The sequence below is a fragment of the Enoplosus armatus genome, chromosome 18, assembly GCF_043641665.1.
Source record: "Enoplosus armatus isolate fEnoArm2 chromosome 18, fEnoArm2.hap1, whole genome shotgun sequence".
Lineage (NCBI taxonomy): Eukaryota > Metazoa > Chordata > Actinopteri > Centrarchiformes > Enoplosidae > Enoplosus > Enoplosus armatus.
The window spans coordinates 17,467,595-17,485,846 of record NC_092197.1 but is presented as its reverse complement, the minus strand read 5'-3'; the positions used below and the strand labels follow the sequence as shown (position 1 = coordinate 17,485,846).

The 18,252-nt window shown below is 41.4% G+C and overlaps 1 protein-coding gene across 1 annotated transcript; it reads left to right on the top strand.

Annotated features, from left to right (window-relative positions):
- Positions 1-5,582: 5,582 nt before the first annotated feature.
- Positions 5,583-16,586, top strand: man1b1a (mannosidase, alpha, class 1B, member 1a). Its single transcript, XM_070924843.1, has 13 exons — positions 5,583-5,684; positions 8,880-8,988; positions 9,555-9,832; positions 10,291-10,430; positions 10,569-10,687; positions 11,381-11,572; positions 12,154-12,302; positions 12,606-12,794; positions 13,437-13,627; positions 14,116-14,236; positions 14,627-14,821; positions 15,883-16,014; positions 16,377-16,586. The coding sequence occupies exons 1-13, from the start codon at positions 5,583-5,585 to the stop codon at positions 16,584-16,586; spliced, it is 2,127 nt and encodes a 708-aa protein (XP_070780944.1).
- The last annotated feature ends 1,666 nt before the right edge of the window (positions 16,587-18,252 follow it).

The window sequence follows — 18,252 nt, the reverse complement described above, 5'->3', positions numbered from 1 at the left end:
AGGCGCCAGAAAGCTGTGCCGTCCAAGAGGACTTGCAAGTCCAGGACACAAACCTCTGTTCAGATCATGGACACCAAGAGGACAACTGGAACAGCTTCCTTTTTCCTCTTGTTTTGGGGGATTTAATCTCTCAAGTTGAGTGACTCCGTATTCATGAATTTAAGGGACACAAGTGTCCTCAGGCTTTTTTCACGGAGAAGTCAATTTTGTTTACAGAGACGTTTATCTTGTATTGAATAATTTAAAAATGTATGTTTTTTTATCATTTATATACAATGTTTTTTTCTCTGATTTCTGTCATAACCTGCCCATTGTGTATATAATTGTCCTAACTGACCTCTTAACAATGTGTTCTGCATGGGGACACAGCTACTGTGGTCCCATAGGCCGTATGTGACCAGGCCAGTAAACTCACTCACTGCAAGTCCACTATTTCAGTACTGTAAGTGAACTCAGAGGTGTCACTTTTCTTGAGGTGCTAATCAAGTTTTATTTGAAAGACCAACATAAATAATAGAGGGGGGCAGTGATGCTGTCGGTTGTCAACAGCAAGACCAAATTTCCTCATTTTGTTAAAATGCAAAATATTGTTTTTTGTTTTTACAGTTTCATATTATTGTATGGGGTTTTTTACATCTCAGGTATGATACATTAATGAAACACACATGGGAAGCTGCTGTTGTCACAGTAAGTTGTTCAGTTTCTTAGTTAAGCATCAAACTTAAAGACTTAAAAATGTTAAGATTAGAAATGTTAACGGATAAATCCATGAAAAGACCAAAACCAACACTGAATTAGTATTGTGTGTGAAGCCAAAGTCTGATAGATCTCATTCCTCAGTAAGCTACATAGTTGCACTGGTTAACATGTTCCTTCATTGTCATGAACACAAAAGGTGGAGATTATTTTAACTCAACGCCACATACACCATCCTGCTACCGGAAATATCAAATGTGTATTACTCCGCAGCTGAAAATAGTCCACAGCAAATGCTCTGTTTACTCCTGTTTGAGTAACGTTTGCTGAAAATTAAATTAATTTGTTTAAATGAAGTTATGAGCTGTTTTAAAAGAATTATATTTTCCGGAGGACCCAGTGGGCTTGGGAATGAGTGCCACAGACAGTTTAGAGAAATTGGAAAGTACTGAGAGGCGGACTAAAGCATTCTTGGCTTGGCTCTTTTCACGAGATTTGTTGACAATAAGAAAACAATATTAAAACGCCAGCCTTCTCCTTTAAAATGGTGAACTCCTGCCCACTGTTAACAAAAAATGTTAAAGCATTTTCAGTTGTAGATCTTCATTAGGCTCTGAACAATACAATAAGCAGCATCTTTATGAAATAGCCCCAGGCTCATAGAGTCAAAATATGTACATTAACCCATAAGAACCCAGACCCATTTCCCCTCAAAGGAAAATTATGGGGAATACACCACAGACCAAGTGGACCACATTGAAGACATTTCTGATGGGGTTTTTTTTATACTACCCCTTAATGTCAAAGATCTGTGATGGTACATATACGTTACGTTGGGCGTTTATGGTAAATTTACTTGTTTTATTGTTTTATATTAATTTGTTCAAGAAATATGGTCAAAACAGGTTGACTGTATACAGGACACACTATTAAAGCATTAGAATCGTTAAATGGGTTTTAACTTACCTTCAGTATCAAAATACAGGCTTTTTGAAATTAGTTGCTTCCTTCACTTGTGTTTGCATGTCACACCACCATTTTGAAAAGGTCCTGACCTGTCACAGTCACATGACCGTGACATGACCACCACACCAGGATGTTTCGTATATGTCGCTTAAGGACTTAATGAGTTAAGATCAAGCAAAAAGCTGTATAAGGAAGATTCTGGGGCCTTTGAAGTGTGTGTTACACTGGTGTCACCATGGGTTCTTATGGGTTAAAAGACTAATCAACACATCTAGTTGAAAAAAGGAATTCAATGAAACCCTGAGATTAGGAAAAAATAGGGGAGTATTGCCATCCAAAGTAAAAATCTGCTAACATGAACACCATGTCTGACTGGAAAATGAATTCTGTCTGATTATCAAGATAGTTTCCCCCGTTCACCTGAAGGACAAAAACGCAGCTGCTGCTATAATACATTTTATGCTGACAGTGTACCAGAGTTTAACACATTTTCATTAGATTCTATTCTCTTATGCACCTGTCCAACAGGTTTACATTTCATTGTTTACTGCTTTAACAAAAGAAATGTTAAATTCAAGTGTATTAATGAGATTCTGTTATTCTCATTCTCATGTAAACCAAAGACAGCAGCCACAGTTTACAGATCCACCTATTTCCTCCCAGAGCAATACTGTAATTTCTTTCACTGTACTGTAAAGATCATGCATAAGTTTGGCTGTAGAGTAAGTGCAAGAGTAGTACCCTGCAGTATGCTGCAGAGCTTCTTTGGCCCCCTGGTAGTAAAAAAAAAAAGTGGCAATTACCACCCACTTAGCATTGAGTAATTGCTGTCAGCCTGAATTTCTGCTTCGTTCAATCTGAGAAGTGCTTGGGTCCAGAGAAAAGGAGCAGGCCTTGTAGCTTCTCAGCAGAATCAGGGTTTGGTTGGTGTTTGTGTTCCAGAGGCGGTCAGCAGTGAGTGATGAGTAGTGCGGTGCCCAGTCTGCAGGGAGTCGAGGATTCATGTGAGTGAGATCTCAGGGAGTTTATGGTAAGAGTGTAGTCTACCGGCTCAGCCAAAACAGCAGCTCTGCAGCTGGAGAACACCAAAACTTCATTTTCTTGCTTATTCCAAATTCTCAGCTGTGGGGAGTCAGGGGGCCTGCGGCACAAGATGTGCCACTGCTTTATAACAGGGAAGAAATGTATTCATCTCAACTAGAAGAATTAAAGTTTAAGCATCCGTGGATTAACAATTCTGGCCTGGTGTTTAATATTCCATGTTTTCTTCTTGTATTTAGATTTGTCTTATCATCAATCCATGTGATTGCCTTAGCTGGCTGAGACTGATCATTGTTACTTTGTTTTGTACAAATTATCATTTTTTTCTAAAAAAATGAAATGACATGCTGGACATCTGTCTTGTGTGATCCCTCCATCAGCTCATTCAAAGAATTGTGTTAGCTGAATAAAAAACAAAATACATACCCAAATGTTGATGTAAGTGTATTTTATCATCATTCGTTCTGCAAGTATTTGGTCATAAATCAAAGTATTGTACAAAATGAAAGTTATTCATCCTCTCGGGATCATGAATGTATGTACAGAATTTCATCTCAATCTGTCCAGTTGTTCAGTCGGTCAGGACCAAAATGGTGGACTGGCCAACTGACATTACCATCCCTAAAACCAGCATGGCCAGAAGTAATGATAATTTAAAGGCATGGTCGGCAGGTGTAAGGTCATAACATTTGACCTTGCAGTAATAACAACTTATTACTGTTGTCTTCTCTCAGTTGCTGCATGGACAGCTAGCAGGTAATTTTAGCCTAGAATTTGTTTGTTACTCTTTATTAATGTTTGAAGCAATATTTCATATAGAACCCCCCCCCCCATATATTTACTGTTGCTTTTCCTGCTTTTGTCTAATTCTGACTTCGAGCTATTCTAGGCCTCACCACTTTGTTCTCTGTGAGGACAATGGAAACCTCTGCAACTGCAGGCTGTGTAAGAGTTTAATTCATTTTTCAAAGAGGTGAACTGATGGCCATAAGTACACTATATCATTTTTATTAGCAGGCATTGTTTGCATGTACTCCCGTGTGTGACACTTGGCTGGGAACATGGTGTTGAGGGTTAAGGGTTAACGCTCAAACCGTCGGGAACACGTGCACACGTCACATGACACGCCGCGTCATCCCCCGTCGTCAGCGCTTACTTTTCCGCATCTGTCTCTGGTTGTTCGTTCGCTAACTTGCCATGTTTCCCCCGGTTTAATTTGTTTGACATTTTGTGTAGCCGCGGGGTCGTCTCGTGTGCCAGTCGGACGGACTGCTGTGTTACTTGTTGCTTCTTCTGACAGCCGAACAGTGCCACTTTCCATTCATAAAGGAGAGAAGAAGCGAGCTAGCCTCTCGCGGCTAGCTAACGGCTGTTAACGCTAAGCTTTCAGCAGGAAAACGTCGCTGTGAGGCAGCCAACCAGACACAAAGGTGAGGGGGAGGCAGCTGGATGTGTGTAACTAATATTTTAATGATTTACCGGTGTGTTAAAACAGCATGTCAGTGAAGGCAGGGGTGTAACTACGGTAATAAACTAGCCTGTTAAACGTTAGCTTAAATAGCTCGTTGCTGTAACCGACTAACACACAGTAACGTACTTACATTTTTGAATGCATTGTTTCAGCCATACTAAGATAACTCTGGTTGAAGTAACTAGCTACAAGACGTCCAGAGCAGCCTATGCTATTGCATGGTCAGAATTATATTACATTTAACTTTGAAGCTCTCTTACAAAGACTACGTGACCACTTCAAGGAGCATCACTGTAATTGAGTTGAATTCAGCCCTGTTTCCGGATAATAATCCATACCAGAAATTAAGAGTGCTTTCTAAGAGCTCTTCTAAGTTTCATGACCCATTTCCCAAAACATCACTCCAGAAAGTGCATGCAGTTAAGAGCTTCCGCCAGCTGTCCATGGTGCTGAAGAGGAGGATGATGATGATGAATACATTTTATAGTGTCTCAACCTCATTATATATGTATATATATATTATATATATATGTTAAAATGTGCACAATTTGCAAAGCACAAGTAAATGACACAATAGAAGTATTTATAAATACATATGTTACATTATGAAAACCCTAACGCACAATCAACAGTCAGCCTTGCTGCATTTTACATGAACCATGTTGAAGTTGGTGAACACTGCAGCTCCGGCTACTGGCAAATATATAAAATCGAACCTCAAATCAAGTCGTGACAATTCATAGCTTTTAACTTTTAACACTTCATGAAGATTGTATCAAGTTAACATTGCAGCTGCTGTAAATTGTCTGTCATAGAAAGAAAGAAAAAGTACTAGCATTCATACGCATAATAATACACAGTGAACAAATCATCAGGAAAACTGGCACGTCAGCTAGGTGAAATAAAGATAGTATTGGAGCTATAGGCAATAATTCACACACACAAGCAGTTATCTGATAGCTCTATGCTGTACATCGCGCCTGGGCAGATGAAAATCAGTCAAAGGATACGATACACATGGCTGGTTTGGTACAAAGCAACAGTTTCATCCTTCTCTGTTTATCGCAGGTTTTATAATATTGGTACACTCCCCTTTAACAATTTACGCATTTAAATGCTGGTGAAATAACCATAATCTGCTTTTAAAAGACAACCTCAGCTAAATGTAGCATTACCATCATGCATGGACTCCGAACCTAGATCAAGTCATATTAGTCAGGGTGACTGTATTGTAGTGTCCAACTAACCACTGCCTCTAAAAGTCCAAAACAGCTATGGTGTTACATTTACAATTTTATAAAGCAGACAAAATAGCAAATAAAGAAAGTCATCAGTTCTTTTTCTAACTGTGTTTTTTCTTTACTGAGTGCAGCTTCTATGACCTACGACTGCCCGCCCCGATCAGAGGATGTATCCGCCTTCCAGAAAGGACTTCATCTCTTTGACACTCAGTGATCCGCACAGTCACTCGTACAACAACGGCAAACACCGCAGACAGTCCTGCTGGAGGGTGAGTGGTCCTGTAGGGTTTTGTATGCAGAGCTTTACCATGTTGATGCAAGATAATGAGCATGTGTTCAGCTCATGTTTGACACATTCACACCAGACTTCTGTCTGACTTGCTCATCCACTGTATATGAGATGGTGGTTGAGTAGACTTCCAGCCCATGAGAATCAACCCATTTGGCAATTAGGGAGAAGAAGACCGGGGCATCCTTCTGGAAGCTAGAGAGAGGAATATTTTTGGGTGAGAGAGCAATGAGTGTGGAAGGGTCAATGATTGTCTTTAATGCTTTAGAAATAGAGTCAGAAATTGACTTCCAGAAGGTCAATAATGAGGGGCAAAGCCAAAACATGTGAGTCATTGTAGCTGGGGCCTGCTTGCATGTATGCATGCAAGAGGGTCGATGTCAGTTTTAATTTTCGACAGTCTGACTTTGGTCCAGTATATTCAATGAATGAGCTTAAGTTGGATAAGACTATGACGGGCACAGATGGAGAGAAGAGTGGATTCTGTCCAAGACTTCATCCCACTCATCCTCCAAAAACCCATAGCCTAAATCAGTCTCTTGAGATGGTGTGAAATTTGTGATAACGACCCCCAGACACTGGTCTCCAGTATATTATCTAGCAGAGATATTTAAGGGGTAGCTGCCTTTGGTATAAACGGTATAGAAAAGTTTCTTCAGGCTTCAGCTCCAAGCATCCCACTGCTTGGTTATACCTCTGATCATTTCTCTGAGATAGATCATCTCTGTCTGTATGAAATGTGTCTTTTTTTTTGTGACAAATCGATTCCTAGGTTTCAGTCCTCCTTTCTTCTGGCTCCTTTGTTGTGGAGCCGCCTGAACTTTCAAACTCTTCAGATAAAAGCACCCTGAGCACGTTATGTGTCTGATCACTGCAGAGAGATAAAACAAATTCTGTTCATCTCACCGTCTCTCTTCCGTCTCCCTGCACATTTTCTTTAATCTTGTTTTCTTTATTTTCAAATTTCTTACGCCTCGCACTCCTCCTCATGCCCTTTCACTATGAGCCCCCACTCATCTTCTTTGTTGGTTTTGATGCTCAGGTTTTTACAGGTATATTGTGTTGCACTTATCCTGTCACACCTCATACTTTTCTTTGCTATTTCTTGCTGGGGGGGGGGGGGGGGGGGGGTTGCTGCTTTGCTTACAGGTTTCTTCTTTCATCCTTGTACAGCAGACCTCGTCCACAATGAGACTACCTTGGTTGTTGTTGAGTACTTCTGTGTAACACAGTTTAATCAGTTCAGTGGCCTTAGATGGAAATGCTTCAAGTGCAAGGATAAGAGGTTTATTTTATTTTTCTTATATTTTCATATAATTTTTGTGTGTTCACAGTTGTGTGTTCCCTTTAGTTTTATAATATGGGGCCAAACACATGTTTTTTTTCCACAACAAATGTGCTTCATTATAAACATAGTACTGCACTTAATTGTCAAATAAGTGCCCACTTTTATTATTCCATTTTTCATCCTCAAGTTGGTACAAAACACTGGCAGTATTAAAAAGATTATTTTAATTTGGCTTTCAGAACATAAGCAAAAGTACTTTTTTAATCATCACCTCAACACGATTACTTCGGTCACTTATTTATTCAAAAAAGCAAAATGGCGTGGTCAGCTCTCATGAAGCTAATTTTAATCATTCCTTTCTCTGAATTGAAAAGGCAAAACCAGTGCTCTCGTCTGATCTGTTATTTCAGCGGTATATCAACAGACGTTTCCCCTATAAAGCCAGCTTTACAGCAGAGACGTCGATCTGGCTCAGCTCTCCCCTGTACCTGTGTGGGTCGTCGTATTTGATTACACTTTACGGTTCTTGAGAAAACTATTCTCTGCAAATCATGTTCATTTGAGTGGCCTGTTGCCTCAGTGTTTGCTCCTCACGCAGCACGATGCCCTACCGCTATTCACTATTTCGTTAACATCTCCAAAGACATGCCAGTCAGGTGGAAGCTCTGAATCTGTCATTGGTATGCGTGCATGTGAGCGTGAGTGATTGGCTGTGTTTCAGCAGCCAACCTGCCTCCAGCCCAGAGCAGACGAATAACTGTCTCTCCTTCGATGTGCAATGTCATCTTTGAAAAAGGAAATATAACGTCTACATACTAACTACATACTTAGATCACAAGACAACATCCAAGGCTGTGAGATGCAGTCGAAAGCTTTGAGGGGGGGGGGCTAGTGAATGAACCGTAAGTTTCAAATATTTTATGACAGGTATGTGTTCCCAAGGTCAAGATTGAACCTCTATACTAAAGAAATTGATTTGATTTCATTATTAATGTTTTTAGGCCTGCAGCTACTGATTATCAATGTCCTGTCATGCTACTGATTAAAGAGCCTCATAATTTCAAAATATCTAGTCTGTATAGGTGAAGTTTTAATTCAGATGAAATGAAATGTCCAGTCTGTCTTGTTATCAATTCCATTTGCTGCAATAAAGATCAAAGAGAGACGAACATTGTGAAAGCTCACTAGATAAAAATGGATATTATATTATATTGACGGTTTTCTTTTAGGGGCAGTTTAAAAAATCAATAAATCAACTTACATCATCTTACTGCAATTCTGAGCATGTCACACACGTCATGTCAAAACGTATTATATTGAATCAGGTCTTCTGGTAATTCCAAGCCCAGTATCAGGAAAACAATATATACAACATTTGTAAACATGCACCATTGGACTGGATAGCATATATGGATGCTTTTATGTTGAATGAACTGTAGCAAAGTAAAATGAAATGTCTCCTGAGATGAAGTCCGTTGTGTTTTCCGTCACATCCCGCAGACGATGGCTCAATAGTTTCATGGTGTTGCACAGGTGTTAATTAGAGCAGCTAACAGAGTGGCACCACTCTGCCTGTTAGCCTTCCCTCCTGAGAGAGACCCAGACTCTGTCCCTCCCCCTGCACTGCCGGGTTGAGCTGGTTAGATTGTTTACTTGTGATCGGTCACTGGGAGATGATGAGTTCATACAGGGTAAGTCCGACAGTGAAGGTCATCGGGCTTTTCCCTTATTTACTCTGCTCTTTTTCAAGGAAGCATAAACAGATTTGTAAGAGATTTTGAGGGGGGTGGGGTTGTTAGAACCTGTCTGCTGACAGCCGCTTGTGATTTGAATTCAGAGCTGTTGCGTGTGTCTCAGTGTAGTTTGCTTTTGTTTATCTTCCTACAGAAATGGAAGCAGCTGTCTCGGCTCCAGCGAAGCCTCATCCTGTTCCTGCTGGCTCTGCTGCTCATATTTGGACTGCTCTCCTATCCCAGCATCACAGAGCAGTGGAGAGGTAAACAACGCTAAGCTCACACACACACAAGCACTGTCATTAATTCTAATGGTATTGCTGCATGACTAGTTGAAGCTGATGACTTGGACTGCCTCTTGGTTGTGTTTGCAGTGAATTACTGAGACGCTGTGATAGTTTTTTTCATTGTTTAATGAGTTTTTATGCTCATGTATGTTTGTGCACACCTGCTTGCTTTAACTCTTGTAAACATCTACACGTACTGCATTTGATTTCCACACTAAGATGGCTAAATCTGAAAATGCTTCTATTTCTCTCTGTTTGGGCTTTCTGTCTACACTAAGCTAGCGTATTTTCACACCCTGAAAATCCCTCTCCAGAGTAGATACATCTGAAAACTACTTGCATTTTAGTGCAGACTGGGAAAACTGAGGACAACTTCCTGTGGCGAAGAGAGATAGCTAAATATAATATAGTTATCTGGCATAGAGTGAACTTAGTCTTTGCTTGTTTTCTTGTTCATTGTGTGTGTGTGTGTGTGTGTGTGTGTGTGTGTGTGTGTGTGTGTGTGTGTGTGTGTGTGTGTGTGTGTGTGTGTGTGTGTGTAGGGTTGTCTGACAGGGAGGACTGGCTGGAGCTGAATGACAGAGAGCTGAAGACCATTCCTCCAGGTGTGAAGTCTATATTGGGTGAAGCTGCAGGTAAAGCTCCGGTTCCTGTGGCAGGGCCACAAATGGGGCCAGATGTGGGGCCAGATGCGGGGCCAGATGCGGGGCCAGATGCGGGGCCGGCTGTGGGGCCAGCTGTGGGACCAGATGTGGGGCCAGATGCTGTGGTGGAGCCCAAAGGACCCAATGTCCCCATTTTGCCTAAACCTCCCACTAAGGTTAGATTTGGGTTTGTATTTGTTTGTTTCAGGGACATCAATCAGCATCGATTAAAGGTAAAAATGCTAGAGTAGAGCCAGCTATCATGTTAATTACACATGTTGATTACAGTCGGACATTACACTTAACACACATAACTAAAGTGACATAATAAAACGCATTAAAAAGACTAATAAAACTGCTGTGCTTTTTACACTACTTCCCTTCTCTTCGTCTGTATTATGATGTATGTAGCTTAAGTAGGTACATCCATCACTGGTGACTCCAAATCATTGTTGTATTCTGCCTGCCCACAGGTTTATAGTTATGGGTCTGGAACAGTCCCTTATGTGACTGCTCCACCTTGTGATCCACTTTGCTAAAATAGTTGTAAAAGATCACCCTTGATACCAATACCCCATGTGGACTTCATATTTACACTTACACTTATTAGTTCTAGCTGTTTGTCAATCCACAGAAAAAAACATTCCCTGGCAAGAGAGGTCCACCAAGCCTGCAGAAAGAGGGAAACATGTCAGACACAGTCGGTGGGAAAAAGCAAGAGGTGGTTCAAGATGAAGGAGGAGAGGAGGAGGACAAAGAAAAGAAGATTGTCAGGTGATCTGTTTGTTTTTGAAGTGTTGAGAAAAGTAGATGATGTTAGCATTTTCCAACTTCACCCAGGCCCTGTAGCCTTTGTTGCAGTACATATATAATTCAGGCTTAAGACAGGTCTTTTTACCTTTTGTCGTGCAGCTGGAGAGGAGCAATAATTGAAGCCGACCAGGCCACAGAGCCTCCACCCTCAGCCAATGAGAAAGAAGCTGCGGTGCCCCCAGCCGAGGCCAACCCTGCTGACACTGTCCCACTGGAAGGTCAGTGCTGAACTTAGCTGGAATTCTTACAGAGAGCTTTATATAGAGAGTGAACATGAGAAATGAAGGCACAAGGTCTGCAACCAACAGTTAATAATCTGTTCATTTTTTCCGAATAATCCACAAATCGTTTAGTCTATAAAATGTCAGAAACATAACAGTGTCCGTCACAGGTTCCCAGAGCCCAAGGTCACGACTTCACATGTCTTGTTTTGTCTGGCTAACAGACCAAAACCCAAAGAATTCCACTTTACAACTATGTAAAACACAGATACCATGATATTCTTTATTGTTTTCCAACCCTGTATCATTGAGATCCTCTTCCCCCATGTTGTTCTGTTCTTTCAGGAGTTGAATAAAGCTCAGACTTTTTTTTTTTTACTTTTTGGGTCCACTGAGAAACTTTTCCCCTCAAACAGATTCTTTAACTTGGCGTTGTCCAGCTCTACTGCTGTTTAAAGCCCAGCGCCTTTTTTATTTTTATTTTTTTTAAACTTAAAGTTTGAACATTTCTAACTTGCAGGATAAAACTCTGCTGTGCTCAAAGCAGCAGTATCAGCGCATGGCTCAGAATATTCCTTCTACTGAAAATAATCAGGAGATGAGAGACATGCACTGCTGAGAGACCTTCCTCGAGGAAATACCAACTTTTAAGATTACACTTTCATTTCTTATTCATTCCTTTGTTTGTAGTTTCAGCTGGAACCATGGACAGACTGGAGGCAGTACGAGATGCCTTCAGGCATGCATGGAAAGGCTACAAGGACTACGCCTGGGGTCACGACGAGCTCAAGCCCATTTCCAAGTCTTTTGGCGAGTGGTTCGGACTGGGTTTGACAATTATTGATTCTTTGGACACCATGTGGATTTTGGGCCTAAAAGAAGGTATTGTATGTCACTTATTCTCTCTCTCTTGGGGCTGGGTGTCATTTAAAATGTTTCAATACTGTTGCCAAATATGATACCAATATAGAGTTGTGGTACAGATACTAAAAGGAAGTTTATGTATTTTCAACTTGCACAAATGTGCCATAATTTGTGCTGCCGGGAGCAAATTTGCATCTGTTTGCTTCCACTTGCATCTTTACATTTTGTATCCTGCGTGCATAACTGTGCCATCTCTAAAAGTTGGTCTCAACAAACTTTAAAAGGGAACTCCACCTATTTTTTACACATCAAAGCTACTAGCATAACACACCCTGTCAGCAGTCGAGTTGCATTGTGTGCAATGTAGGCAAGATCTTTTCTTACTGTCCATCGTGGGTTCAGCAATGTTATAGAAGTGCAATGCTAAATCAGTGGAGTTTTGTTTGAAGAATCTGACAAAGTCTCGGTCGGGGCCGTCTCAGGAGTTTGTTACGAGACCACTTGATCACGTCGCTTGAGGCAAAACTCCGCCATGTTGAATTAATGTCATCAAATGTAATTCTCTTTTCTCTCTTTTTCTCTTGCCTCACTCCACATAGAGTTTGCCGAAGCAAGGAACTGGGTGGAGAAAGAGCTCTCCTTCAATAAGAACGTGGACGTAAATCTTTTTGAGACGACCATTCGTGTCCTTGGGGGCCTGCTGAGCACCTACCATCTAACAGGAGACCAGCTCTTCCTAGAGAAAGCTGTGAGTCGACCCCATAACTGTTTTCTTCTGTTGTCTAGTTGTCTCAGAGCAGCAGTCTAGGGCTGTCAGTTCTCCAAGAAATCAGGTTCCAAACGAATGTGAATGGAACTCACGTAGCTACTACTTTCTAGAATTGAAGTTCACGGTGCCTCCTCTTCCTCAATTTTGTTGCAAGTTAACAGGTCTCTTCAGATTTGATGATGTGGTGGTGTTACGTGTAAAGCAGTAGCACTTTCAAAATAAAGTGAATGATTCAAAAAAGGAACTTTCCTCTATAATTCTGTTTCTTCTCTCCGCTTAAAGAAAGATCTCGGGTCCAGGTTGATGCCTGCCTTCAAAACTCCCTCAAAGATCCCGTTCTCAGACGTCAACATCGGGAAGGGAACCGCCCACCCCCCTCGATGGACGTCGGACAGCACTCTGGCTGAGGTCACGAGTATTCAGCTAGAATTCAGACAGCTGAGCCGCCTCACCCAGGACCCACAGTATCAGGTCAGGATGCCAGGAGGGCCTCCATTACAGTAAAAAGTGTGTGTGTGTGTGTGTGTGTGTGTGTGTGTGTGTGTGTGTGTGTGTGTGTGTGTGTGTGTGTGTGTGTGTGTGTGTGTGTGTGTGTGTGTGTGTGTGTGTGTGTGTGTGTGTGTGTGTGTGTCAAATAATTCTGATTTAGCATTACTTCCACTTCTCTGAGATGGCGTGAAGAAAGATTGGAGGCAGTCAATATAAATATTTGCTGGGTTCAGATGGAGAGCTTCAGTTCACTTAAAATCAGACATTAAGTGCAGCTCGCAAACACTTGTGTGATTGAAGTGACAAGCATGACTTAGCATTAGCTTTAATCCATCATGTTGTCAGTTTATGAGCGATACCATAAACCAGAGCCTGCTACCAGATTTTCTGCCCGGTCTGACTGGAACTTGAATCATTTCTGCCCTGTGAGACGTAGCTTTTGATGAGGCCAATTTCATCTAAGTGTGAAATTGCCAATAATTTCCCAATGATAAATAGCTTACAACAGTGTTTTCCAAACATATTGGCCAACACATCAGCAGTAAGCGAAGTGAGGATGTCGGGTTCATTATCTCATGTCTAGACATTAATGGTAGCTCTTTTTTTCTTTTTTTGCCTTTCCAGGAGGTTGTGAATGAGGTAATGAAGCTGGTCCACAAGCTGCCCGGCAAACACGACGGTCTGGTGCCCATGTTCATCAACACCAACAGTGGCCAGTTCACCCACAAAGGAGTCTTCACACTCGGCGCCCGGGCAGACAGCTACTATGAATACCTGCTCAAACAGTGGATCCAGGGCGGCAAGACGGAGGACGAGTAATTCCAACTTTACATTTCCGAGTCCATGTTCTGTGACTGTGAGAGAAAACACTGGATTAAAAGCTGAAACAACAGAGCCATAGAAAAGCTTACTGTATATCCACAAAGTCAGAAGCACTTAAGATGGAGAATCCAAAGCATTAATGCAGAGACATATTGGTAATCTATTGAGGTTGAAAATACAGACACATTTTGAGGATAACATGACCTGACTTGAGTTAAGCTGCACATCTTACAAGTAGCAACTACACTCAGTCAGAGCTGGGAAATAATTCAGTATTATCATATGTCAGCTATGTTACGTTATCGTGTTACAAAATTCTCTTAATGATTCCAAGTAAATTGGGTTTAAAAATAAGTGTTTTTCACAGGTGAAGAGTTTTGTCTGATGTAATGCCTAATACAGCCCTACACGAAGTCACTGCAGACTGACTAATATGACTAATGTAATACTGACTAATACTTCCTGTTTCTGTTTTGTCCAGCCTGTTGGAGGACTACCTTCAGGCCCTGGAGGGAGTGAAGAAACACCTTGTGAGACAGACGGGGCCCAGCAGATTGACCTTTGTTGGAGAGTTGTCCCACAACCGCTTCAATCCTAAAATGGTAGAGATGCTCACGAAGAGTCAGTGTGTGAAATACAGGGTGGTGTCAGAGTTAAGGACCTGCTGAAAACCTATATATGTATATTATCTAAATGTATATTTCGTGGCTGGCGTAGGCTTGCTGCGGTATGGAAGTACCACACACAGCACAAGAAACCCTGATCGTCCTAGGGTATTTTGCACACTGTCTGTGGATGTGAGTTCATTGACATTTGGCAATGATTGCCTTGTTAAATCAATCCGCCTTTGTGCTTTTGTTGAATCAGTTCAAACTCCTGTGCAGTCAGTCTTTCTCTCTATCAGCCAGTCCAATCAATTCCAGCTCTCATCATTACCTTTCTCAGTCCTTCCTGATTGTACCTCTCTCTCTCTCTCTCTCTTGACTCTACAGGACCACCTCGTGTGCTTCCTGCCAGGAACCTTGGCGCTGGGAGCACACAACGGCCTCCCGGGGGACCACATGGATCTGGCTGTGGAGCTGATGGAGACGTGTCATCAGATGTACAAACAGATGGAGACTGGGCTGAGCCCGGAGATCGTACACTTCAACCTACAGGCCAGTGACGGGCAGGACATCATTGTCAAGGTGAGGCAACTAGCAGATCATCATTATTTGATCATTAATATTTTCACTTTTTTATACCTTCTGTTTTATGCTCCCCCTGATTTTCATGTACAGTCTCTTTAAGTGGGCATTTGTATATCTGTGTGTCTGTTTTAGGTGTGTGTGTACCATAAATGATAAAGGTTAATTTCAACATTTTAGTCAATTTAAAAGGGAAAATGCTGACTTTTTCAAAGGGTTAAGCAATTGGACAAAAGCATTCTTTCTTTTAATGTCTTGTACATTCTGATGATTTCAAATGAGCTAAAGTAACCTGAAGGAGTGAGAGCCCACTACTGATTCTTGAGTGAGAGAGAGACAGAATTGGTCATGGGAGTTAACCCCATAACCTAACCGTCCTCAGCACTCCCTCTACTTTTCATTAACTGCTTTAGGTTTAGCAAAGCATGCGGTATTTGTGCTCTCATCTCTACTGCAGCCTTCATTAACCTGAAATGTAATTCTGAAACGTTTAGGAGCTCATTCTAATTCTAGGATTTAAAAAAATGTAGAGAACGAATGTCGGATTAGAAAGGCTTAATTCTTGTGGGGAACACTACAAACACCCCCACCCCAAAAATATGTTTTTCCTTTTGGTTGCGTATGCTTGGGTATTTGGATTTCAATACATAGATTGATGTATGTTCAGGGTTAATTAAGCGCTTTTATTTCAATAAAATCAATAAAAAAAGAATACAAGAGTAAATTAAATATGAAAATGATCTTAAAAAAGCTGGCAAAGATAAAGGTCGTTCCAGAGCCTCTGGATCTGACTGATTGGTTGTGGCTGTGAACTGTTTTGTTCGACAGTGGAGGGATTACTTGTACAGACAGGCTTTTCATAAACTCATTAATTCATATATTGTATTTTCTATTTATTCTGTAGTGCCTCCATAAACTGAATTCTAGGATAAGGAACTTTGCTTACTGATGCTGCAGTCTTAATAAGATGTCTTGACATTTTCTGTGGGAGTGCCTGGGTTAAAAAAAGAAATATATATTGATGCTTTGGAATATCTATTAAGTTCTCCTTTGTCCTCCAGCCTGCAGACAGACACAACCTGCTGAGACCAGAAACGGTGGAAAGTCTATTCTACATGTACAGATTCACTAAGGACACCAAGTACAGAGACTGGGGCTGGGACATACTACAGAGCTTCAACAACTACACTAAGGTACAAACACCTGACCACAGACCAGCTTGAGTTTAGTGTAGAATTATTTACCACAGCTTTTTATTATCAAGGCAGTTTAATTACAGTGTATAATTAAGCCATATTACCTCTATTAGACCGCAGGATTTAACTTGGCTCAACTACAAGTGGTAAATGATTCCTTTTTTGTTGTGTTTTATTTCGGAGGTGACGTTTGTCTCTGCTTCCCTTTAAGAACCACTGCCTTAAAGATGTCTCCCCAACTCAGAGCACATACAGAACTGTGCCAAACCCATTGGCTTATTGGTGTAACTGCAATTACCTTGCACTGCCTAGAGTTTTGTATCCTTAAACCATCTGACCAAACGCCTCCACCTCTGCAGGTGTCTGACGGTGGCTACACGTCCATTAACAACGTCCGCGACCCCGTCAACCCCGGCCCCCGTGACAAGATGGAGAGTTTCTTCCTGGGTGAGACGCTGAAGTACATGTACCTGCTCTTCTCTGACGACATGGAGCTGCTTGCTCTAGACAAGTACGTCTTCAACACAGAGGCCCACCCTCTCCCCATATGGCCCTCTCCACCCAAATGATGAACGTCAAGATCCTCCGGCCCACAGAGTCGTGTACGAGAGTCCAAGACTGTTATTGCCACTCAGCTAGGCACTTAGTCTCCGAAGCGACCGTCCACGCTGGACTGCTGCGTCGAGCAGTAAAGCGGATCTGTGCCATCCACCTGTACTTAGAGACGTTTCCATGTGGAGGAGTTTATTTCGTTTTTGTTTCCCTTTTCTTTATTTTTCCTAAGGAAAACGTTTGTCTTAGAGCTGGTCTCTAACGTAAAAAAAGCTTTTTAAAAATCAGTTCTGACGAGCTGCCGCTAACAGGAGACAAGAAAAAAAGGTGGCGTGAGGGCTTTATTACTCGGGTGACTGGGATAGTTCTGTATGTGAGTATGTGGTAACAACAATCATGTCATCCCTGAGTTTTTCCTGAAAATCCTAATCAGCTCTCCACAGTCGGGCGTCATGGCTGTGGAGGAGTCCACTAATTCATTCACAGATGTTTGCAGGTCTGTGGAGCATGTTCAGCAAAATCTATATTTAAACAGATTGCTGTCGTTGATGGAATTTGTAAAAGGCTTAACTTGGGCAACACCCAGTGCACTAATAAAAACGGCGTAACAGAAGTTAAGTTATACTTTTGAATCCCTTTTGTTTTCCAGACTCTGGCAAACACAGAGTTGACTAGATTAAGGTTGCCTTCTTTTGAGGGCACCCGATGAAAACACTGGCTATAATGGTTATTGTCACCAAGAAGCCCCAGAATGCATTGCACTTACAGTAACTTGAAATGGATTACTTATTGGGCACCACTTGAAGGGAAGCCTGGTTGTTGTTTACTGATCTTTTCATTTAGTGACAGAGTAGTTGTGGGGTTTATATGACCTAAAGGTCTGAAAGTAAAACGTATATAAAGGTGTAATGAATGATTTTCAGTACACGTGACATCTTGTTTTATTGATGAATGTATTCATTTGTTCTGTGATTTTCTTTCTTGATTTTTGACGTTTTGTCATTACGTGCGTTCACGTGCACTCTAGTTTCCCGGTTCTGAGTCTCATCCTGGTTTGGGTATTTGCACTTGTTTTACATTATATGAAGGGGGATTAATTAAGGCTGCCATGCAGTCTTAAATTTGCAATCGCTTTGAAGGTCGATCAAAATAAACCAACTCAGTACATTACAGTTTTCTGTGTCAGGGACAGAATACACTTTTCACAGGCGACAAGAAATGAAGTTTGTTGAATTGTTTTCGTCATACTTGAAGGAGTTTGATTCATTGCTGTTTAGCAATCCCTGACTCCCCGCCAAATGTGATGTAGAGCAATGTGGGAGCGCTTGTTTTCCATACTCTCACACTGACAAATCAATTTGAAGGACATATCTGGTGTACTGCAGGCGCTGCGTTGGAGATGGCAGAAGCCACACTCTGTTATTCTACAATTTCAATTCTCCAGTCCAAGAAAAAGGATCTACACTTTGGATCGTTTTTTTCCACAGTTAGCGGTTTAAAACAGACTGTCATGCTCAAGTTTTAACCATCCAGAGAGCCATATACTGACCCACATCTCTGAATGTGCACTACATTTGCCAATGCTCTGCTGTGCCTATTGAAATGTATATTGTGCCACAGTGGTTTGGTTCAGTTTTTTTTTTCTTTATTGCTGCTGTATCAGTGGTGTTTATTTGTGAAGTG

What these genes read in the sequence shown, in the direction of transcription:
- man1b1a (XM_070924843.1), top strand. Translation starts at nt 5,583, where the DNA reads ATGTATCCGCCTTCCAGAAAGGACTTCATCTCTTTGACACTCAGTGAT. An exon ending in GCAGACAGTCCTGCTGGAGG is followed by an intron (nt 5,685 to 8,879) that starts GTGAGTGGTCCT and finishes ATCTTCCTACAG; the next exon opens with AAATGGAAGCAGCTGTCTCG. An exon ending in TGCCTAAACCTCCCACTAAG is followed by an intron (nt 9,833 to 10,290) that starts GTTAGATTTGGG and finishes GTCAATCCACAG; the next exon opens with AAAAAAACATTCCCTGGCAA.